Raw genomic sequence first — 25,896 nt, forward strand, 5'->3', positions numbered from 1 at the left:
CAAAGAGATGATGTTTTTCTCAGCAAGCTTGCAACTATTTTATGATTTATTATTTTAAATAATTTTTGCAAACATTGCCCTGCAGTTTGCAGAACTTAAATGTGAGGATTCGCTATTTTTACTCATTTAAAATCGTCACAAATGTAACACCTTTTTTATTTTTGGACTTCTGGTTGTATTAGAAACCTGATGCATGATGGCTATCATATCACATCATAATAATTAAAATAATCTTTATTTATATAATACTTTTCAAAACAGGGTTACAAAGTGATGAACAAATAAGAAAGAATGTAAAAGAGAATAAAAGAGAAATGTGAGGAAGACAAATAAAAGGAAATAAAACAATGTTGGAAGAATTAAAAAAATAAAATAAATCAGAAATATAAAATATATATTAAATATTAAAAATAAAAAATAATATATATTAAAATATGAATAATATGATGTAGAAATATAAAAAAATTAAAAAATTAAATATATTAAATATAAAACTATAAAATAAAATGAAAACATCCTTCCAGTGATACGACCTAAAAAAGAATAAAAACCTCTTGATCTATCCGTTCATTCATATAGTTATCCTCCAGATTATCCTCAAAGTACAGTGAATAATTGCAGCATTTAAACTCAGTAATCTCACCCTTTACATTGTGATGCTCACAGGAGTAAACTTTATGAAGGCTGTGGACTCTGTGAACTGTTTTCCCTGAGTTTTGCCTCGAAGGCGACGCACAGGTTGCCCTACTTTCTGACAGGACGCAGGTATTGGGATAAAACCTACAGAGATCTCGTTCTCTGGGCCATGTTTGACTTTATAAACATGTCTCTTTTGATCACTCTGACGTTAATATATCCCAAAAAGTTATGTTAGCGTTACGTAAGTTAAGGTAAGAGAACACATAATTTTATGTCCTCAACATCAATAAGCTCATGAATAGAGTGACCCATGCATACGTCTGCTGCATGTAAATACCTGAGTCAGTCTTGCAGCTTGCAGCTTTGACCATGAATCAGTCAGATGAACTTTATTAAACTGGTTCACCTCCGCCTGTGTTCTGTGAAGAGTCTCTTTCACTTCCTTCTTTCAGTCTCATAAAAGCAGGCAGCCTACCACTGAATCAGAATTAAATTCTTGAGCAGCCATCTAAATGATCTGAATATGGAAGTCTTGAATACCCCATCAAAGCCACGAGTAATGGCAGATGAATCAAGTCTGAGTCCCTCCCCACACAGAACTGTCCCATAAACCATATCCCTGCTTTAGCAACAGGCCGGTCTAATGAATAGCCTGGCCCGTGGAGCCTGACCGTGGAGGCAGCTGTGCTGTGAAGGCAGCTCTCCATGGTGTAATAACTCCGTCTCTGCGTCTTACTGATGTGTGAAAGAAACCAGGCCGTCGCCGAAAAACCCTGGACCCACACGCACATGTTGAACACGAGGGGAATTCCCACACACAAACAGCTTTACTTGGCCGCACATTTATAGCCACACATTTAGCACGGATTGAGTTGTGTCTTCACACCAAGATAGTAATTAGCACTCACAGTCGGCTCTGATGTGATTTACAGCAGCTGCTCTGCACGGCTCCCTGACTCACTGTTTCTCTGCTTCATCATTTGGCTGCAGATCAGGTGGGTTGTTCTTCAGACTCTCAGTTTATCTTACAGAATTCAAACTTAGAGGAAAATTTCCAGGATCAGAACACCTGAGTGTTCAGTGACGTCCTGTTTTAATATGTTGTCAAATAGAGACGTGGTGCCTGAACTGTGTCGTTTCTATCACACGTAGAAAGAAGGTTATGAGGAGAATGGCTTGAAGGTGTAACACACGTTTTAGCCAACAATACATAATCGGCCATCTTTATTTGAGTCATCATATCAAGGCCACCACCATGCACCTGATGCTGCTAGAGATATGTAAGAGATACAGTATTGAGAGCTGGAGGTTATAGCTGATTGGAAACAAACTGAGCAATACAAAGTCTTTGCCACAGTGTCAACAGGCAGAGGGGAGAGGTACATCACTCCTTGAGCAGATTTATTTGATCTGATATGTCGGATTTGGTTGTTCCCAGCATCACCTTGCTTTTGAGAAAGGAAACGGCATTAGTATGAGGTTTTGGCCAATCAGAATCAAGTATTTCCTGATTCACGATTTCTTGTTCCTTTCGATGAACATTTAGCACCAAAAACCTCCTGATTTCATGCGATACCAACTCACAGAGCCTTTGCCTCCTGACCATGTGGAACTTTTTCACTTCTGTTGTGAACAGTTTTTCTCTCTTTCGTTCAGGAGCATAGCAACAAATACTGATATCAGCCTCTAGCACCCTGCAAATTGTATCAACACAAGCATCGACGCTAATGGCACTTAAAGGTAAAAAGGGTTGATAAATAAATGAATGCATTGTTTGGAATAAAAGGGAATATGTGTGAGATATTGAAGCACAAAACATGAATGCTTATGCAGCCATCTCAAGTCCATCCACAAGGTTTAACTCTGCTGTTGCATCATCACCAGAATCCCCTCCATCAGCAGCTTCATTGGCTCCCAGTCAAACATAGCATTGGTTTCAAGACTCTGCTCCTCACCTGTAAGGCGTTGCATCCATCACCGTGCTCCTCTACCTCTCTGAACATACCCACCTGCACTCTCAGGTCTTCCTCTTCAATCACCACCATGCGCACCATTTGATCACACCTTCAATCTCCCACCCAACAGACATCTGTGAAATTGACCGTCCCTCCATTTTCAAATCTTGTCTCAAAACTCATCTTTTTAATCTGGCGTGTCCAGTTTGAGCATTAAACCGTCTGCAGTGAAGTCTTAGAGTCTGATAGTTTGACTGTAATCAGGGAGTGTTAGTCTGAAAACCTTCCCACTATCAGATGGAGTTTATTAACTTGTTGTGGCCTCGCCCTGGTGTTGAAATGTTGCAGAGGAGAAACTTTTGGTGCAAAATCACACACTGCTAGAACATCTTACTGTGGTTGACATAAAGAGCACTAAACCTAGGAAATGTAAGAGATTTCTGCTCCTTACAAACAAGTGTAGTGAGAGGTTATCCATCCACTCCTAAAAGCCACGTTTGAAAGAGTGTAGAAGTCAAGAGGAGGCTTCAGGAGGCAAGAAAAAAACAACAGAGCAGAGGTGCCGGAGCTAAGATGAGTAACTGGGTCAGCTGGGGACCATGACTCAGGTTCTCTGGAAAGCTAACATGAAAGAGTCCCCCCCCCTCCCGATGCCTGACACACACCAACACCCCAGACACCTCAGCAGTGTGGAGTCATTCACAGCCCACTCTGTGCGGTAACACACGGGTCATTTGTAACTGCTTCTCGGTATGTGTAGGTGGGCGGCTCGGTGGGGAAGTTGCTAAGTGTTCTTGTTCTCATGGTTTGTTTGTGCTGGCAGCAGAGTTCACTGGAAGGGGGCAAGAGAGACGAGCGACCTCGCCTGAAAACTTGATTTATACAACAACTTATCTTTGATTTACTTCACACAAAGTTAAATAAAGAACTTCATCGTCTGCTTCAGTTATTAGAATCCACAAAAACATGTTGAATGGAACAAATAAGTCACTGAGAAGGTGATGATTCCTTCAGCTTTGGTCTCGGCTACTTCCCCATCCTGCCGTCGGTAAATCAGGTGGCTTCTTGTGCTTTGTCGGGATACAAGCAGCCTTCAGTAGCACATCGGCCTTCCTCATGAGTTGGGGGATAGAGGTTTCTGTTTTTAAGTGTTGATGTCAGCCCCTTCATTTAGTCAGTTTGGAGTGTGCTCCCTGCAGTGAGCTCAGTTACCCTGGACTTGAGATAGGTGGCGGTCTACAATACTTTCCCACTCCGGTTTTCCACCTCTTCTTGGCATGTCCACCTTTGTTGTTGAAATCTGTCTGAACAGGCTCTCTAAATCCTGGTTTATACTTCTGTGTTGACCCTAAGCAGGCGTGAGCTCTACATACTTACTCCTCCGTACTCCTCCAAAACTCTTGAGGGCAGTGTGGACGGCCCTGCTACATTTTTCACAGCGGTTCTGAGTGTTTTATGTTAAGTTAGAGCCGCTACATGTTGCTGTTTATCATACAGCAATGATTACAAGGATTAAAAGATAGGAGATGAAATGCACAGCCAATGTGCGGCGATTTAGGAAGTGCTGTAAATGCAAGAAATACGATGCTGTCGAGTGGACCAATCACAGGGCTTGCGGTCCTAACGTTGACCTACGGCGTAGGCTATGATGTCTATTCAACGCAGATGTATAAACCAGGCTTGGAGTGTTGCACTCCTCCTTTTAGATCGGCGAACATGCAGCAAAACTGGCTGATGGAGGTTGTTGCTACAAAGCTGTGATTGGTTAGATTTAGGCAACTTGGATTGGAGCATTTGGACATCTGTGTATGATTGAGTTGAGATGGGAAGATGCTTTCGAGGTGCTTTTATTGTCAGCAGATTATTTGTACACAGTCCGTGAACCTTTGTGAGCTACAGAAAACCCGGCTGCAAGTTACAGCTAGATCTTGAGCGACGTGTTGGAGGCCTCTGATGTAGATATACTGTTGGGTTGAAGTCAAGGTGAAGGGAAATTCAAACATCACCTTGACTCAACTTTAATTTTGTTGTTGATGAGTTCAAACTTCAACGAGACTTGTTATAACTCCACGTAAGCCCGTCCCAAATCAGAGTGTTAGAATATAAAGTCTTGCAGGTGTTGACCGGTTGAACGGTCTCTTCTCACCCCTGCATCAACAGGAAGGACCATCTTTACGACACCATGCCCATTCTGATTTGACTTTTCTTACATATACAGTACAGGCCAAAAGTTTGGACACACCTTCTCATTCAATGCGTTTTCTTTATTTTCATGACTATTTACATTGTAGATTCTCACTGAAGGCATCAAAACTATGAATGAACACATGTGGAGTTATGTACTTAACATAAAAAGGTGAAATAACTGAAAACATGTTTTATATTCTAGTTTCTTCAAAATAGCCACCCTTTGCTCTGATCACTGCTTTGCACACTCTTGATTCTCTCGATGAGCTTCAAGAGGTAGTCACCTGAAATGGTTTTCCAACAGTCTTGAAGGAGTTCCCAGAGGTGTTTAGCACTTGTTGGCCCCTTTGCCTTCACTCTGCGGTCCAGCTCACCCCAAACCATCTCGATTGGGTTCAGGTCCGGTGACTGTGGAGGCCAGGTCATCTGCCGCAGCACTCCATCACTCTCCTTCTTGGTCAAATAGCCCTTACACAGCCTGGAGGTGTGTTTGGGGTCATTGTCCTGTTGAAAAATAAATGATCGTCCAACTAAACGCAAACCGGATGGGATGGCATGTCGCTGCAGGATGCTGTGGTAGCCATGCTGGTTCAGTGTGCCTTCAATTTTGAATAAATCCCCAACAGTGTCACCAGCAAAACACCCCCGCATCATCACACCTCCTCCTCCATGCTTCACAGCGGGAACCAGGCATGTGGAATCTATCCGTTCACCTTTTCTGCGTCTCACAAAGACACGGCGGCTGGAACCAAAGATCTCAAATTTGGACTCATCAGACCAAAGCACAGATTTCCACTGGTCTAATGTCCATTCCTTGTGTTTCTTGGCCCAAACAAGTCTCTTCTGCTTGTTGCCTCTCCGTAGCAGTGGTTTCCTAGCAGCTGTTTGACCATGAAGGCCTGATTCGCGCAGTCTCCTCTTAACAGTTGTTCTAGAGATGGGTCTGCTGCTAGAACTCTGTGTGGCATTCATCTGGTCTCTGATCTGAGCTGCTGTTAACTTGCGATTTCTGAGGCTGGTGACTCGGATGAACTTATCCTCAGAAGCAGAGGTGACTCTTGGTCTTCCTTTCCTGAGTCGGGTCCTCATGTGTGCCAGTTTCGTTGTAGCGCTTGATGGTTTTTGTGACTCCACTTGGGGACACATTTAAAGTTTTTGCAATTTTCCGGACTGACTGACCTTCATTTCTTAAAGTAATGATGGCCACTCCTTTTTCTTTAGTTAGCTGATTGGTTCTTGCCATAATATGAATTTTAACAGTTGTCCAATAGGGCTGTTGGCTGTGTATTAACCTGACTTCTGCACAACACAACTGATGGTCCCAACCCCATTGATAAAGCAAGAAATTCCACTAATTAACCCTGATAAGGCACACCTGTGAAGTGGAAACCATTTCAGGTGACTACCTCTTGAAGCTCATCGAGAGAATGCCAAGAGTGTGCGAAGCAGTAATCAGAGCAAAGGGTGGCTACTTTGAAGAAACTAGAATATAAAACATGTTTTCAGTTATTTCACCTTTTTTTTGTTAAGTACATAACTCCACATGTGTTCATTCATAGTTTTGATGCCTTCAGTGAGAATCTACAATGTAAATAGTCATTAAAAAATAAAGAAAACGCATTGAAAGAGAAGGTGTGTCCAAACTTTTGGCCTGTACTGTATGTAAGTTGGATATTTGGAACATTTTTATTTTAACACAAGCAAAAGGTCCGGATGCCATCAAAACATCTGGATCTGGGACATTTAATCTCCCACACACAACTCATATCTTCACAATCTGTCCAGTTCATGTGGAGATATTCTGCCAGGCTCCAAAACACCAGATTAAACGGATTAACAGATCAACATCCTTATCTCCAGACGTTAGAGGGGATGGAATAATTCAATTAAAGGCATACTTGTTTTTGTCATCCCTTGAGAAATAGACCAGCATCAGTTGCTGTCATGACTGGCAGACCCTGCAGCGACTCGGTCTGCACGGATGTCGACTTCTCAGCTGACGTCTCTGCTCCTGACTCACCATTGTTGACTAATTCGTTGGATGGTTCATGGAAATTTGAAGTTGCCAGGAGCTCCACATGTTGTGTTGTGTTTGCGAGTGTTATTAGTAAGATTAGGAGGAATCTATACTTACTCATGCAGCTTTAAAAAAAAAAGGATGGTTGGTCATATCTCCTGTCCTTTGTGTCGGTGGACAATCGGAGCACTGTGAAGTCTTACCTTTGACCAGCAGCTGTGAGCGTTTAAAAGGATTTGATTAGTTAACAGAACTGAACAGGACTGTGAGAAGTCCAAAAGAGACCGTGAAAACACAAGGAGCTTACCTCTGCAGCCTCACTGTCTGCCTGTTTGCTCAGAAAGGGGATTAAGTGCTGATCACAGTCCCAAATTCTTTTTCAGGAGATTGTAGACGGGAGCAATTTGTTGTGGGGCTTTTTAAACATGGCATCAAAAGAGGCCTGGTGTTAAAGTTCTCTGTAAGCTGCTGTGAGAACATGTTTACGTTAGGTCGGGAAGCCACAGAAAGAAAACAAAGTAAAAGCATTAGGACTCTCTGGGAATCTGGATTAGCGGCGGTAATTTGGGGCTGTGGATTTGGTAGGTAAAGTCGGGACTTCTTCAGCATTCCCGTTCATCCTGTGTTTCACATCGCGCCCCCCTCTCCTCCTCTTTGAAACAATTCCATCAGGAAGTGTGCCAATATGTAAATGCTCCATAAAAACAGACTTAAGGAGTGTGTTTTTCACTTAAGGTGATGAAAGAGCGCGCCCGGAGCTCTGCCTCCAGAACAGTCACGCTTTGTGAACTTGACCGCCACGGTGCCTGCCCCTTGTGTGTGTGGCGGCGTGACTTTAAAGCCACGAGAGGTATAGCCCGTTAAAGAAACTGGCATTCCAGCATAGGAATATCAAACTAATGGCCACCGCAAACACACCTTCCTTTTTCTTCATGTCTATTAATATCTGAGTGCTCACAGGTGGTCCGCCTGTGGAGCGCGTAGAAAAACAGAACCGTTGGTTTCAGCCCGCTGTACATCAAATGAACCGTGAGGACCTTTCCCCCACTTTGCCTCTGTTGTTTTCTCTGTTTTTCTTTAGAGCCTTTGGTCCCTTATTCCCACCCTGCTCCCCTTTGCCCTCCCTCCCTGCCCGAGTCCTTTTCTTCCTCTGTTGGATGAAGTGTGGAGGATGTTCAGGGTAGTATGTCATATAAACGAAATGATGCAACAGGACACGATACGGTGCTATATGATGGGATGCAAACCAACTGTCTATAAGTGTTGCACCCGATGGAGACGCTCCATCAGGTTTCGGCGATGGCTCTTACTTTGGGGGAGCAATACACAACATCCCGTCTCTAACGGACACGTAGGTTGAGAACTATTGCAGGACGTTACCCTGTCTTTGGATACAAATCTGTCAAACTGGTTGGAAGCCAATGCAGAAAGATTTCCAGGACTGGTAATGCTGGCAAGCCAGAACCCCTGCAGACTACAATTCAGCAGAAAACTGAACACAGAGAGTCTGAAATATCAATTAATCAATCAATCTTCATTTATAAACCGCCAAATCAAAACAAATGTTACCTGAAGACTCCAAACTGGGCAGGTCTAGACCGTGCTCGAGGTTCTATTATTAACAAAGACCCAACATTAAAGGGGACATATCATGCAAAATGGACTTTTTAATGGTTCTCTACCTGAAATATGTTTCCCTGGCATGTCTACAAACCCCCCGAGAATGAAAAGAAATCCATTCTGCCCCTGTTCTGATTTCTCCACCTTTCTGTAAATGTGTGTGAAACCAGCCGTTTCAGACTTCAGTGTTTTTCATACGTCACAACGACATCCGGTCTGTAACTGAAGTCAGAGCTGGGAGCTTGTTCAGCCCATAGACTGTATAAAATACAACTCAACCCCTCCTCTGTTTTTCATTACCTGCACAAATATGTGCTAACAAGGAGCTTAGGAGGGAGGCATGCTAGTTGTAGGCTGTCTTAATAAACACAGAGATCAGTTTTACTCCCCACGTCTGCAGATTTGAAGATCTAGTGGATGATTTTTAGTTCTCATGGAAAAGTGCTAGCGCTAGTTAGCATAGCTACATAGCTACATGTTCGTAGCTGTGCACCAAGACACACGTCTACATACTGACAAATAAAACAACAAGAAACACTAAATCTGTGATCAATGGTTCAGAAAGGTCCTGCTGCAGGCGCCTCTCCGCCAGGATCAGATTCTGGATCAGATTCAGAGGGTTGAAGTCAAAGTGTTTTTTTGAGCATAAACTTTAAAGACATGTTTTGGGGACCTCTTAGACCAATATATTTTGATGAAAAAGAGCATAATATGTCACCTTTAAGACAGGATCAGATCTAGTCCCATCTTCCAGACAGGACTCAGTCTGATCTCATCTTAATCCACCATGAGCAGAGCACTTTGCAGCATTTAGCAAGTTACAGTGGCAAGGACAAACTTCCTTTAACAGGCAGAAACCTCCAGCAGGACCAGACTCATGTTAGACACACATCTGCTGAGACCGTGTTGGAGAGAGGGATAGAGGGAGATGAAGAGAGAGAGAGAGATGATAGTGGGGAGACGATAGTAGTAGTTGTAGCAGCTGGAGTCTGGCACGTCCACAGCAGCAGAGATCCAGAGGAACCTACGAGACAAGGGAGCTCAGGGACTCCAGAAAGGTCTATGGATAGGAACTTTAATGGGACAGGAAGAGTTAAAGTAAGATACAGGCAGAGAGAGGAGAGAGAGGGAGAGACAGAATCCTAGTGTGTCAGTCTAAGCCTATAGATATTTTATGCATTATTACCTATGTTACTATCTCTTTAGATGCCCCAAAAAAACAATAAAATAACATACAAACCTTGAATAAAGCCTCAATAACTCTGTGTAAAAGAATTGGTGATGTTGTGTTAATATTAAGAGGAACAGATTTGTAATTATCCGTGGTTCTGCTGTCTCCCTCTGTTACACTGAATGAGACGAGGTTGACTTTGGCGTGTTAGCGTCTGACTTGCTGTCGAGCTCTCCTCCGCTGCCCGCTGGAAATAAACTGCTCATAAATTAGTGAGGCAATTTAGCGGTGAGAGGATTAGAGGGGCGTTTCCCCTCCTTCCTTCAATTAGCACTGCGGCCGCAATCTCACTGAAAACACGTACCTATTAATCAATTACTCCAAATGTGACCATCGGAATATTTTAAAGACTGGAGGCCAAACCTTTGGTGTGGAGGATTTCCCTGAATTCAACAGGTGAGGCCTGAAGATAAAACCCTCTGTAGGTTGGTTTGAAGGTGGAAGTAGCCTCTCTGTGGTACCCATGGTGACACAAACACCATGCAGAGTGGATCTGTGCCGTAGATGCTCAGCATATGTGTAAGTAAGCGCACAAACAAAGACTCCTTCCACCCAGCCCCGGAGACAAGTCTCCGTCTGTGGATGGACGCTCTTTCATTTGTGTGTTTGACTCATTTGCTCTGAAGTTTATTCATCCCGGTAACAGCAAAGCCATGTGAGTCCCTCCAGTGCTGCGTCCTGTGAGTTCATGCCTTCCACATGGACATCATTTGTGATTTCCCTGATTTTCAAAGCTTTTTTTTCCTGCGCTTAGTGTTGTTAATTAAAAAGTGGACGAGTTTTGTTGTGGCCGATTGTGTTGCCAAGCAGGAAAATCCCCGCCCTCTTTGTTGTTCTCCACATTTATTCCTCTGATTCTCCCTCTCTCTCTCTCTCTCTCTCTCTCGCTCTCTCGCTCTCTCGCTCACACTCTCGTGTGTCATCTGCCTTTGTCGAGAATAAAGCTAGCCCAACCACTTTATAAATGAAACATCCTCACTGTACTAATGGGAGCAAGCAGATGTTTTCTGTTTGGGTGGTCAGAGATGGGACAGTAAACCCTGCAGCGAAACAAAACAAAAAGATTTTTGGTGGAAAAAAAAGAAACAGACAGCAAACGCAGATATTTATGGAAATGATTATATCACTTCCCTCATGTCCCATAACGGCGCATGTCTCGCACACATGGCAAATTAGAGGTCATCCCTTCCAGTTTAGCGCACGTCTAAGTGCGTGTGCCAGCGATTTTGGTCCTAAAACATCGTAAATAACACTGTAACCTCTGGGACGAGGTGTTATAAATAGGACGTGTCAAACCCTGCTCCAGCCAGGCTCTGGTTTCCCCGAAACCCTCTCTTTTCACCCGCCGAGCAGCTCAGCTACTTTTTAATTTGGCCTTCCCGCGGGCTAACCAACTGACGCCTCACGGCGAGGGCCTCTGTATTTCAACAAGGCCACAAAACCCCCAGTCCTCCGGCACTGCGGCTCTTCAGACTCTCTGAGCTGTTACTTTTTTGGTGCCCAGACTCTACCATCAGCAAAGAGAAACGCCGGGCTGGCCAGAGCACGGCGGCCAAGTCTCATCCGTCAGAAAAACCCAGGGGCCAGACTCTCCAGCCACCGGGTGGGCGGGGTCCGACCAAAACAGAGAGAGGAGGAAGAAAGGAAGAAAGAGCAGAGTGTTGGGGAGAGAGGGTTCGAGAGTTAGAGGAAGCTCCCAGATAAACAGACCGCAGCGCCTCAACTCCTAATCACCCTGCGCTTCCGTTTCCAGACTCTATAATTAGAAGGCCCCGTCCCTTTTTTCTCTCTATTCCCAGTTGACGCAAATGCTTCTTGTGGCTTGGCACCTCGTTTGGGGCGTGGGTTTTCAAGAGTTTACAGGCCCTGGGCCTGAGCTCTATGGCTTTATGGTCGCTCTGATACAGCATGAATAGCTAACCACTGTCTTAATGCACACTTCACTTCTGCAGCTCTCCTCCCTCCACCTCTGATAATCTGCATGACCCCATCGCTCATCCCCTCCTCCTCTCTTGTTCTGCCTCTTTGTCATCTGCAGACCGATCTTTAACCGCACACACGCCTGGAAAGAAGAAACCTTAAACTCTGAGTGAATGTGCAAAAAAGTGGAGGCACACTTCCTTTCTTCTCTCCGCACAGGGAGTGTTTTCCATCTCTCCTCGCACGTGTTGCTGAATTCTTTTAATCTCTTGCCATTTCAATCTCCTCTTTTCACTTTTACGTGCCACCCAATAAACCCCGCCACTAATTAAAACCTGCAGCAGCCTCCACGTGAAAGAGCCCAAAGGAGAATTACTAATTACTTTAATATTGTATATGTCATCCAGGAGACGACTCTTTTTTTACATCTTACACTCGACAGTTTGAGTTACGGCCTAATCTCGGGGTTTGTTTGTAACATCTCTGGAGGCTTCTGGAGATGGGTTTTGGGTTGCGCTTGAAGAGCAGCGCGGCTTTTTATTCCTAACCGAGCCCGTTTAGATCTGGGTTTGTTCTGGTGTGGTTTGTTCAGCATGTTGTTTATGGTGAGGGCCTATACTTTCTGCAGTTTGACGAGCTTCAAATAAAACGCGACCAAATGAATGGGCCTGTCAGAGGGAGTTACACTTGTGCTGAGCTGTGGTGCATCTCGATGTACACACACACAGAAACACACACACACACACACATAGAAACACACACACCGTGACCGTCCAGCCATGTATGAAAACACAGATTCTGTCTTTTCAGACACTCATCATGTTGTCTGTCGTCGAAGGAGCACACGACTGCAGCCCTGCTGTTAACCCGACCGAGCCGTCACGGGAGGGAAGACTCCGTTTTATGACGACGCCACTGATAGCTACTTTGTTTTAACGGGCTGGTGTGTTTGTTTTAAAGGGACAGTCCGTCTATCAGGATGTCTAACGTGTATTGGCGGCCTCCAGGTGAGCCGTTGGAGAAACTAGATATTTGGTCACAATTCAGAATATGTAGTGTTTTTTTGTTTGCCTTTGAAAAACTGTGTTTTTCAGGTTCATCCTTCAGACAGCCGGTCTGGCAAACCTTGGACTGAGGGATTAACTGATGAAATGTTTTTCGGCAAAAGAAAAATGTTGTTTATCAGGAACAAAAAATACCTCTCCTTTATTTCTGTTCTTTCAGAGAGGGAATACAACTGAAAATCTGCAAAAACGTCCATTTTTATGTCAAAATGTTCCTTTCAAAATAGTAAAAATCTCATAAATAAATTAATAAAAACATGGTTTATCAGAATAAAGTGGTTCTAAATTAGTTCAAGATATCTTTGTGTCATTATTAGGAAATACAAATGTGTAGTGCAATAACACAAAGTGAACTTTTAGTATATCAGTGCGAGACAAACTTAATAATAATAATAATAATAATAATAATACATTTTATTTATGAAAGCGCTTTAAAAGGTTCTCCAAGCGCTTTACAGTAAAATACAATTATACAATAAAAAAGCAAAGAAAAGCAAGGCAGCAAAATAAAACAAAAACAAGAAAAAAAAAAATCAATCAATTCTAGTTTAAAAGCCTTTGTAAATAGATGTGTTTTGAGTCCGGATTTGAATTTGGTGAGTGAGGGAGAGAATCTGAGGTGTTGGGGGAGAGAGTTCCAGAGGGTGGGGGCAGCGACAGAGAAGGCCCTGTCCCCCCAGGTTTGGTGCTTGGGTTTGGTGAGTGGGGTGAGGAGGTTGGCGTTGGTGGAGCGGAGGTTGCGGGAGGGATTATATGGCTGCAGAAGGTCGGTGAGGTAGGAGGGAGCTAGGTTATGGAGGGCTTTATAGGTGATGAGTAGGATCTTGTACTGTATTCTGAAGGGGATGGGAAGCCAATGGAGGTTCTGGAGGACTGGGGTGATGTGGTCTCTGGAGCGGGTATGAGTGAGGAGGCGTGCAGCTGAGTTTTGTATGTATTGTAATTTGTTGAGGAGGGTGTTGGGTGAACCGTAGAGGATGCTATTGCAGTAATCGAGTCTTGAGGTGATGAAGGCGTGGATGAGAGTTTCAGCTGCTGTGAAGGAAAGGGAGGGGCGGAGACGGGCGATGTTTTTGAGGTGGAAGAAAGCAGTTTTTGAAATATTGTTAATGTGTTGTTGAAAGTTGAGTGACTGATCAAAAATGATACCAAGGTTACGGATGTGGGTGGATGCTGAAACAGTGGATTTACCAATAGTGAGTGAGAAGTCTGGGCAGGTGGAAGTGAGGGATTTTGGGCCTATGATGAGAATTTCGGATTTATTACAATTGAGTTTGAGAAAGTTTGTTTGCATCCAGGAGTTTATTTCAGTGAGGCAGTTTGTGAGGGTGGTGTGGGAAGCAGCGGTGATGGATGTGGTTGAAATGTAAAGCTGGATGTCGTCGGCATAACAGTGGAAATGGAGGCCGTGGCGGCGTATGATGTGACCAAGGGGGAGCATGTAGATGATGAAGAGGAGGGGACCAAGCACCGAACCCTGGGGGACACCATGAGATCATCATCACTGAGTCGGTTTAATGATTTACCAATGTATTTATAGGGCCTGAAATGTTGTAGTCTAAGCTGTAGTTCATCCTCCCTCCACTTGCATGGAGCTGTGATTAATGATGACCACCATCACGCTCTGCAGCTCTACTACCTGGATGTAGAGGAGCACAGGTGATGATGTCATCTGGTAGCATGGCGTGGTTCATCAGTATGTTGATCTAGTAAATGGAGATAAAGTTGTATGTAGGCTGTGTGTGGTTAAACTGACATATAACCACTCCATCAGAGACATGAGGAACCAGCACAGGCATGAGGATGCTAACCTTAGACGAGTCCGTTAGTCAAAACTTGAATTTCAACTCTGAAACTTGTCGCTTTGGAACATTTGAATTATTTCTTTTTGATTTGAAAAATAACGTGTTTGTAATTTTACCTCTACATGATACACACCAGAGGAAAATACAGTTAAATAAAAAGGCATATAAAAGGCAACATACATGAAACACTGTGATCTGTGATGATGATCTGTTAATGTCAAAGCTTTCTGTGGAAGTCACGTGTTCCGCTGAAGACTGTGTCTTTTATGTCTGTGTGTTTATTGCAGGGATGCTGCTGGTGACTGCCGACACTCTGGGCCACGATTTCCACGTCTTCCAGGTCCTCACTCACCCGTGGGCGTCCTCGCAGAGTGCTGTTCACCATCTCTACACACTGCACCGCGGGGAAACTGAAGCTAAGGTCTGTGAGACACACACATATTCCAGCGGTTCTGTTAAAGTAATTCTGAAGTGTATGGAGCGTTATGGGACGTCAGGGGAAATAAATGAATATTCGAGATAAGTTACTGTTATTCAAATCTGAAGAATTATTTGAGAATGAGAGAAAAATCTGGTTGCTGGTTTGGATTAGCTGTTAAATCGTGCACCCTGTATTCAGAGGCCTTTAAAGAGATCAACCTGGGTTTAGCTCAATGTCTCCTCCAAGCCCGGCATCCTTCTCCATCCCCTGCCCTGTTCTGCACATTATTTAAACCCTCTGTCGACTTGAAATAGTGCAAAAAAAAAGATTAAATGCAAACTCAAATATCTTTATGGTTGATTGAAAAAGATGTGCACATTTTAAATATGACACCTGTAAAGCATGTTTCTGGGTATGATGCACCAGCCTGATGATGCCCCTCTGACTCAAGTCTTCTGCAGCGTTGAGTTGCACGCAGCTATCTTCTGTTTTATCGTCTGGTGGCGCCGCTTTTTATCAGCTTTTCTCCGTCATGAGGTCATAATCATGCAATTAAACAGAAGACAGCTTAATGTAAGACAACAAGGAACCATGTCAATGCAACACCAGGGGTCGTGCAGTGAGTTCGTACTGCACAGCTATCAAAGTTACTGTACGCCGAGCAGGACTGCAAACTTCACATGGTGCAGTTAGTACTATGCTGCAAAGAAACTACACTTCATAGACTTTGCTGAATGCAACAGGAAGGCAGGAGAGACCCCCCAAAAAGTGTCTTAAATACCTTCGTGACCTATATTCCACACTTTACGGTACTTCAAAACAATATCAGTAGAGCTGTCAAAAAGGTCTTTTTAAAGGTGACATATCACGCTTTTTTCATCAATATATATTGGTCTAAGAGGTCCCCAAAACATGTCTTTAAAGTTTATGCTCAAAAAAACACTTTGAAATCAGATTTTGGTCTGCCTGAAAATCCCTCTTCTTCAGCAGTCCTCAGAACACTCTGTTTTCTCTCTGACCACGCCCCCTCAGGAAGTGGACGTGCCCTCGGCTCTCCAGCACGTTGATCTAATGTTTACATGTTGGCTGAATATACAAGGCTGCTCAGAGATCGCGTTACTTCAACCCTCTGAATCTGATCCTGAATCTGATCCTGATGGAGAGGCGCCTGCAGCGGGACCTTTCTGAAGGATTGGTCATAGATTTAGTGTTTCTTGTTGTTTTATTTATCAGTATGTCGACGTGTGTCTTGGTACAAAGCTACGAACATGTAGCTATGTGGCTATGCTAACTAGCGCTAGCACTTATCCATGATAAATCAGAATCAGAATCAGAATCAGCTCTATTCGCCAAGCATGCTTGAACACACAAGGAATTTGACTTCAGTAAACTGTGCTCTCTTTGTACATGGCAGAATAGGAATAAGAATAAGAACTACAATAAAAATAAAATAAAAATATAATAACAATAACCTTAGCTATAAATACAAAGAAACAACAAATAGGCATGACTAATATGTACAGGCTAAAATAATATGATAAAGTGCAGTGGTGAGTTGCAGAGGTAGTTTTTACATTATAAAATAGAAGTTAAATAATACAAAAAATAGAAATATGGAATTCTGCTTTGAGAATTGTTGCATTGTGTATCTACATGTATATTTACAGAGAGATAAATAAAAATCATCCACTAGATCTTCAAATCTGCAGACGTGGGGAGTAAAACCGACCTCTGCCAGAAAGGCAGCGGGACCTTTCTGAAGGATTGGTCACAGATTTAGTGTTTCTTGTTGTTTTATTTGTCAGTATGTCGACGTGTGTCTTGGTACACAGCTACAGCTACAGCCACAGCTATGAACATGTAGCTATGTGGCTATGCTAACTCTCAGATCAAAATTATCAAAGTTAAGGATGGAGTCGTCGCCCACACTAAATGTGTTTTGTTCCTCTTTTCAACGTTCCTCTGTCTGCTGAGACTTTTCAGTGCAAGTGCTTACTCAACAAAACTACTTCAGGCCTTGTTGGGTTCAGGATTATTGATGAGGAAAACACACACACACACACACACACGCACACACACACATCCTCACAGTTAATGTATGACCAAACGGCAGGTCCGCTGACCGGCTGCACACTGAGCCGGCTTTGATCCCACCCGTTGTAAACACCGAGAGCCGGCCTCAGTCGAGTGCTCGGGCCAGAGGTTATCTCTACACACTCACACACACACACGCGCACACACACACTCAGACACACAGCCGAGAGTGATAAAGTCTTCAGTGAGGTGGGTGGAGAGACGCCTTATCTGTCTCCAGCGGCCAAACATGCGGCTGGCTGTCAGTGACCCGAGGCCAGGTAAACAGACCTGAGGCTGATAGCAGCTGTGAGGGGCTGGAGGAGAGCGGAGTGTGAGGAGAGCGGAGCCACGGGGGGAACTAGAGAGAGCTGGTTACTGACTTTACAGACCTGCACCTTCAGCTGAGTCGATCACCTCAGTCATCAGGCCACCGTCTGCACGATCACCTGGTGTCTGAGATCTGTGTGAACCTGATTTCATCAGCAGTGATCTCATTCAGAGGGCTGATGGCCTGATACCAGCGTGTCTGCGTCTCAGATCATCTTTAACGCTTGATGTCTGAATATGTTTGTTACGTTAAATGAACCTCCAAATATATGTCAGACACCAAAACAGCATCTTGCAGACTTCTTACCTCATAAATTATAAACCCATACTTCCAAAGTAATGGTCGAGGTTTAGTTAAGTCAAAGCAGCCACCTTGTAGAGAGACTAAAATATTTTAGAACAACAAGGTAGCTACTATATATGAAAATGTAAAGCACAATATTGGTTTTCTGAGATGACTGGACATTTAAACAGCGAGCTCTCTGGGTGTTTTTAAAATTAACTTTTTAATGTGGCTTTTAAATTGTTCTAATTTATTTTTAAGCCCTGGACTACATTTCAACATTTTTTCATTTTCTATCTATCTATCTATTTATTTATTTATTGTATTTATTTGATCTTTTTAACTTGAACTGATTTTTAATTTTGCCTTTTAATTTATACCCTTAATTATTTGATTAAATTTACTCTATTTATTGTATTCTATTTTTAAGTATTTTTAAATTATTATTTATTTTATTATTTTACCCATTTCATTTTTCTCTGTCTATACTATATAAATAAAGTTGAGTTGATTTGAACAGCCTTTATCAAAGTGGCGTATTCACAATGAACACAAACATACGATTTATCAAATGTGACGACTTTCATCTTCAGAAAAACTAAAAAATTTGAAGAGAAAACTAATTTTATTTGACAAGCAAACGCCAAGCGGCAACTTCCGGTCTAAAAATATGAGTCCAATGCAGAAGTGCTAAAAGCTGCAGTTCATCAAGGATCCTTTTGAGGCTGGCTCCAGAAGTACCGGAAGTCACATACACATGAATGGGAAACAGACGATCTTTACATCAGGAATAAACATGTTTACAGCCTGGTACAAAAGATTGTAGAGCAGGGGCGTCAAACTCATTTCATTTCAGGGGCCACATACAGCCCAAGTTGATGTGAAGAGGGCCAGACCAGTAAAATCAGAACATGATAACCTATAAATAATGAAAACTCCAAATGTTTCTCTTTGTTTTAGCGCAAAAAAGTACAAGTACATTCTGAAAATGTTCACATTTAATGAACTATCTTTCTACAAAAAGAGCTGTTGTATTTTGTCATAATGAGTCTCATAGTGGGCCGAATATTTCCCTCTTTAACCCTGAAACCTGCTGCCAACACACCAAACACACAGGTTTCCCAGTCACCTGACGCAGACTGTAATGTTAACATCAAAAGAACACAGATTATAATAATGAAGAAGGTAAAAGTTGATTATCTTGGACCTCTCAGCTCCAGCATGAACAGTTTGCTTGCTGGACAGTGTTGTATGCAGGGGTGTAGTGCTAGTGTTAGTAGTTAGTGGATCATTATAGTGCTCTAAAAAGTCTTTATGAATCTCATCCAGATTATGCAAACAGCAAGTCATCTATTTTCTTACTTTGGATAAAAAGTCCTGAAAAAAAGCGCCATGACAGGTGCGCTCCGTCAGCACTATTTTATGCGAACCCCAGAGAACAAATTTAAAATAGTACAGTCTGTATTTTTTTCACTTTACAAAGTCGTTCCTCGGGCCAGATTGGAGCCTCTGGTGGGCCGGTTTTGGCCCACGGGCCTTATGTTTGACACCACTGTTGTAGAGTGTAGTCTGAATAGCTCATTTCTGGATGTCCTCTCACTGTGAGGGGGGGGGGGGGGATTTTTTTCTAACGCGGCAATTTAGAAGATATTGAGATTACTAGTCTTCCAATGAGAGGCACAGCTGCCTGCGGGAACACTGCAGCTGTTGGCTAGGAGGCTCAAACTCCGCCTCTTTACGTCACACTGGCTCCACAGAAGCAATATGGCTGCCGCCGACGATTGGTCTCAAAACAGCTCTTCAGAAACAGATGGGTGACGTCACGGATACTACGTCCATATTTTATACAGTCTATGGCAAACGCCCATTGTTGCACAAACATGTGTTGTGTATTACACAAATTAAAACATTGTTCATTAAATTTAATTTGGGCCCAATTTAAAGCACTGGAATCCTGCTTTAACTTTGGAAGCTTCATTTTTGTGCTGTTTGATTAAATGTGCAAGTGCATGAATTAAAAGGGAAAGCTTTGTATCGAGAATCAGTAGCTTTATGACCACTTGTTGCTCCCTTAAGTTGCTCGTCAGGAAGTTTGAACACCTCGTGATGAGCTAGTAATATTATAATCTGGACTTATCAAGAAATAAAGAAGCAGTCAGTGTTAGTCAGAGTCACTCAGGTTCTGTCCTCATGTTTTATTGTCCTCTCTCTTCAGTTGTGCATCTTTGTTTTAATCTTTCAAAGTCTCGTCAGGTGAGCACAGCTGCCAAATCTCGCCGAGTGACCCTGATCACAAAAAGAATATCTGAAGCATTTAAGGCGTCCTGCATGTCCTCGTGGCATCTGCACTGGACGCTCTCCAGCCTCTCAGGAATGTGCAGCAGTGACTCTGACACACGCATGTGACTGAAAACATTCCACCTGTTTAAGATGATGTTTGATACCTGCGTGGTTGTCACACTCAGGCTGCAGCAGGTCTGCAGGTAATCCCTCCTCCTGATGGAACTGATGTGACAGTCGAGTCCGGGCAGACGTTTACAGTCGGAGCTCTGACAGGTCTATTACGAACAATTACGACACACACACAAAGTCGCTCTTTCTCATCTCCGAGCCGTCCCTAATCAGCCGAGCAGAGGTCAGACCTCCTCTTTCACTCATCTTTGTGAGGTAGAGTCCCCGTCTGGTATGCAGAGGATGCCCCATTAACTGTCATGGCTGGGGACAATTACTGCGTCTGAGCTGGCAGGAGATTAGAGCGGCCTGCAGGTACAGAGCTGTCTCTCTGATTGACCCGCTGACAGAAACATTGGACATTCCTTGTCTTAACTTTCTGCTGGATATTTTCCTTTCATTTCTTTTTGTGAAGGGAAAAAGACAGATGCTGTTTTGGCACACCTCGCTCTCCTCTGCTTGTATTATCTCCTGCACTCTCTCTGTCTGGTTTCCTGCATGTCTAACATGCTCAGGGAGATCCTATCTGCTCAAGTGTCTGCTCCCTGACTGTGTGCGGAGGAGGAGGAGGAGGAGGTCTAACAAAGGAAGCCGTCAACCCTTCTGTTTTCTCTCAGTCATTTATTCTCTCCAACAAATAAGCTCACAGCACATCACCACCTCTGCAGAGCAGCTCAGACAGCTTTGTTTGTGTGATTGATTAACACTTGAGGCTCGTTAGGCTGATGTTCTGGCAGACTGGAAGCATTATTCCCAAAGGATTGAGCCTGTTCACTAAAATAACCAGTTGTTAATCCACTTTTACTCTTAAAACAGAGCAGAGATGGAGAGAAGGAGCTGCTAAAAACAAGCCTGGACCTAAATATCAAGAGGTCAAAATAATTCAGCCGAATCTGTTTTCTTCTTCTGTTATTTATTCACAAACAAAACTGAAACTAAAAGTCTGTGTTTTAGTTATTTCCTTGAAGCATGTAAATGTGCATGCTTATTTGAGTTCAAAGACATCAGGATGAGATTTATCCTCAGAAAAAATGACTAACTCTTGTGTAGGACAAGAGCAGTAAAGAAGGAGGACCTACGTCTTTGTCCACAGGGGACGCCAAATCAGCAAGAACCAAAAGTTCCTCACAAGAGCTTAAAAATAATACGGTTGTCTGAACGGATTTCCCTTTCAATATGGTTGTCACACACTATGGGGTTGGTTGTCACACTATGGGGTTGGTTGTCACACTATAGGGTTGGTTGTCACACTATGGGGTTGGTTGTCACACTATGGGGTTGGTTGTCACACACTATGGGGTTGGTTGTCACACACTATGGGGTTGGTTGTCACACACTATGGGGTTGGTTGTCACACTATGGGGTTGGTTGTCACACTATGGGGTTGGTTGTCACACTATGGGGTTGGTTGTCACACACTATGGGGTTGGTTGTCACACACTATGGGGTTGGTTGTCACACTATGGGGTTGGTTGTCACACTATGGGGTTGGTTGTCACACTATGGGGTTGGTTGTCACACTATGGGGTTGGTTGTCACACACTATGGGGTTGGTTGTCACACTATGGGGTTGGTTGTCACACTATGGGGTTGGTTGTCACACTATGGGGTTGGTTGTCACACACTATGGGGTTGGTTGTCACACACTATGGGGTTGGTTGTCACACTATAGGGTTGGTTGTCACACACTATGGGGTTGGTTGTCACACACTATGGGGTTGGTGGTCACACACTGTGGGGTTGGTTGTCACACACTATGGAGTTGGTTGTCACACACTATGGGGTTGGATGTCACACACTATTGGATTGGTTGTCACACACTATGGGGTTGGTTGTCACACACTATAGGGTTGGATGTCACACACTATTGGATTGGTTGTCACACACTATGGGGTTGGTTGTCACACACTATTGGATTGGTTGTCACACACTATGGGGATGGTTGTCACACACTGTGGGGTTGGTTGTCACACACTATGGGGTTGGTTGTCACACTATGGGGTTGGTTGTCACACACTATGGGGTTGGTTGTCACACACTATGGGGTTGGTTGTCACACTATAGGGTTGGTTGTCACACACTATGGGGTTGGTTGTCACACTATGGGGTTGGTTGTCACACACTGTGGGGTTGGTTGTCACACTATGGGGTTGGTTGTCACACACTATGGGGTTGGTTGTCACACACTATGGGGTTGGTTGTCACACTATAGGGTTGGTTGTCACACACTATGGGGTTGGTTGTCACACACTATGGGGTTGGTGGTCACACACTGTGGGGTTGGTTGTCACACACTACGGGGTTGGTTGTCACACACTATAGGGTTGGTTGTCACACACTATTGGATTGGTTGTCACACACTATGGGGTTGGTTGTCACACACTATAGGGTTGGTTGTCACACACTATTGGATTGGTTGTCACACACTATGGGGTTGGTTGTCACACACTATGGGGATGGTTGTCACACACTGTGGGGTTGGTTGTCACACACTATGGGGTTGGTTGTCACACACTATGGGGATGGTTGTCACACACTATGGGGATGGTTGTCACACACTATGGGGTTGGTTGTCACACACTATGGGGTTGGTTGTCACACACTATGGGGTTGGTTGTCACACACTATAGGGTTGGTTGTCACACACTATGGGGTTGGTTGTCACACACTATGGGGTTGGTTGTCACACACTATGGGGTTGGTTGTCACACACTATGGGGTTGGTTGTCACACACTATAGGGTTGGTTGTCACACACTATGGGGTTGGTTGTCACACACTATAGGGTTGGTTGTCACACACTGTGGGGTTGGTTGTCACACACTATGTGGTTGGTTGTCACACACTATGGGGTTGGTTGTCACACACTATGGGGTTGGTTGTCACACACTATGTGGTTGGTTGTCACACACTATGGGGTTGGTTGTCACACACTATGGGGTTGGTTGTCACACACTATGGGGTTGGTTGTCACACACTATGGGGTTGGTTGTCACACACTATGGGGTTGGTTGTCACACACTATGGGGTTGGTTGTCACACACTATGGGGTTGGTTGTCACACACTATGGGGTTGGATGTCACGCACTATGGGGTTGGTTGTCACGCACTATGGGGTTGGATGTCACGCACTATGGGGTTGGATGTCACGCACTATGGGGTTGGTTGTCACACACTATGGGGTTGGATGTCACGCACTATCGGGTTGGATGTCACGCACTATGGGGTTGGATGTCACGCACTATGGGGTTGGTTGTCACACACTATGGGGTTGGTTGTCACACACTATGGGGTTGGTTGTCACACACTATGGGGTTGGTTGTCACACACTATGGGGTTGGTTGTCACACACTATGGGGTTGGTTGTCACACACTATGGGGTTGGATGTCACGCACTATGGGGTTGGATGTCACGCACTATGGGGTTGGTTGTCACATACTATGGGGTTGGATGTCACAATGGTATTTCAAAAAATAATGGGAAAATATTTTTAAAAAGGCAAGAAGGCAGAACTAAATTTGAAAGTTGAATTGCACTGACAAGTGATAGGCCTACATAACTTAATGTATTTTAACATAAAATGAGCAAGGACCATGAACAGGAAAAACATCTTTAGGCCAGCCTATATAACAACATAAAGGCCGAACAATAACGGCCTACTCAACTAGGCTACATGCAGTCACTGTCTGAGTTACAGTGATGGCAAATGTCGGGTCTGCGCACTCCAACTCATTTCACCATGCATGATTTTGCCAACATAGGTGACGGTTGTTACATGTGACAACCAACCCCAACTGAAATCTTTTGCTAGCATCAAGGCTAACAACCATCTAACAACTACTTAGCTAGCTAATACAAATCTAAACTATAGCTTTCCCCTCACACTTTGTAAGGGTAACACTTGTTTTGTTATAAACCCATCGTTTAAAAGCCTAGAAGAAAAATACTGAGGAGCTGAATATTTACAATTTGACATGAAAAACACAAAAAGTCCTCTCACCTCAAGTTCAGCTGTCTTACTCCAGAGAAGACTATGTAGGTGAGCTCTGATCCTAATTCTGGAAATGTAAGGACACACAGCTTATTACAGTGGCTTCACAGGCTCTGGCTGCACAATGGCGGCGCCCAGGAGCGGGATTTTATGGCTTCAGAACTGTACAACGGGAAGAGGCCGAGCAAGGCTGCCCATTTTTATTTATAGTCTATGGTCGTATTGTGTCGTGTCGTCGTGTCGTATCGTGTCGTATCGTGTCGTATCGTGTCGTGTCGTATCGTGTCGTATCGTGTCGTATCTTGACTTGATATATTATACTGTGTGGTGTCAGATCCTGTCATCCTGTCGTGTTATGTCTTATCCTTTCCCATAGTATCGTATCAGGTTTTGTTGTTATTCGTGTTGTATTGTATCGTGTCGTGTAGTATCTTGGCTTATATTATTTCACCATGCTGTGTCATATCCTGTCGTATTATGTCTTATCCTTTCCGACAGTATCATATCGGGTCATGTCATTGTATTTTGCCATAACGTATGTGTCGTACCGTGTTGTGTGTCGTATCATTGGAAAAAGTGATGATGAAAGTGAACAGAAATGTAGTGTAGTAACATTATTGGGTACCTTCGTTAATATTGAGCCCAATGAAAAATACCATGTTGGGCCAAACCACTTCAAAATTGAAAATGTTGAAATATATTGGGTCCTGAGAAACGTTCTCACTGTTCTCCCCATACGGTGCCCTGGTAACATCAGCTGTTCTTCAGGTGTCTTGAGGTAATCTGTCATTCTCCCGCTATTCCCTGACCTTTGACCTCCCCCTCTCTCTCTCCAGGTCCAGGACATGTGTTTCAGCCAGGACAGTCGCTGGGTCGCCATCAGCACCCTCCGAGGCACCACCCACGTATTCCCCGTCAACCCCTACGGAGGTGCACCCTGCGCCCGCACTCACATGTCCCCCCGCGTGGTCAACAGGATGTCCCGCTTCCAGAAGAGCGCCGGCCTGGAGGAGATCGAACAGGAGCTGAACAGGGCGGCTGCTTTGGGCGGAGGAACGGGAGGAGGAGGTGTCATAGGAGGAGGTGGATGCATCCTGGGTGGAGCGGGAGGAATTGGAGGTCGCTGTAGCCCCATACCTGGCCTGTCCAGCAGCCCCTCGGGGTCTCCGCTGCACGGTAAGGAGAGGGGATGTGAGAAAACAAAGTCTCAAAAGTTGCTTGATCACATATTTCCATCACTGCAGACTGTTTTACACATTCAGCAGAGACACAGAGACATTTCATCACTCAGGTGTCGTGTTAGTGCCCACCTGCTGAATTTAACACCAATATTTATTTAGCTTTTGACTCTTTCTGTGTGTTGTTCCCGTCACTGCTCATCTCAGTAGCTCTTTTCCAGGTACTCTGATCCGTCTGCTTCAACCTTGTATCTCTTGTTTGTCAAACACCAGCGCTGGCTGCTCACACTGTCTGCATGTCCCCGCCTGACATACAGTAGATACACACTGATAAACACACACTCTGTGTCCACTGCACCCCATGACCCAGAGGTGTTGCCGAGTGTAAAATATCACAGGTCTTATTGGTCATCGATTTCCAGGAACTCCACTGAGCCTGAATAAGTTCACTGCAGCCAGATGGAGGTCAATAACTTCACAGAAACGGAGGACTGGAAGTTGATAAACGGGCTGTTTCACATGATTTTAGGAGAATGTTTTTTCTCTGGACCTTTCTGCTTACTGGGGTACAAATCAGATCCTGAACCTTTCAAAATCCTGAAACTGTCCCCTGTAGGTGAAGCATTTTGAAAGAGGAAATCTGGTCTAACTTTGACCTTATTGTTGCTTTTTCTGGAGTTGGTGTTGTGATGTTTTTAAACCAGAAGCAGCATCTTCAGAGCAGAAGAGAT

The 25,896-nt window shown here is 44.0% G+C and overlaps 1 protein-coding gene across 9 annotated transcripts in view; it reads left to right on the forward strand.

The window, feature by feature from the left end:
- The window catches only part of bcas3 (BCAS3 microtubule associated cell migration factor), a 473,019-nt gene that overhangs the window by 81,383 nt on the left and 365,740 nt on the right, over positions 1 to 25,896 (forward strand). For all 9 annotated transcript variants that reach the window (XM_034701109.1, XM_034701112.1, XM_034701118.1 and 6 more), the window contains exons 14-15: positions 14,726 to 14,859; positions 24,824 to 25,163. In XM_034701109.1, coding sequence (XP_034557000.1) covers positions 14,726 to 14,859; positions 24,824 to 25,163 — 474 coding nt within the window. The remainder of the gene's footprint in view (positions 1 to 14,725; positions 14,860 to 24,823; positions 25,164 to 25,896) is intronic.

Source organism: Notolabrus celidotus, chromosome 14 (assembly GCF_009762535.1).
Source record: "Notolabrus celidotus isolate fNotCel1 chromosome 14, fNotCel1.pri, whole genome shotgun sequence".
NCBI lineage: Eukaryota > Metazoa > Chordata > Actinopteri > Labriformes > Labridae > Notolabrus > Notolabrus celidotus.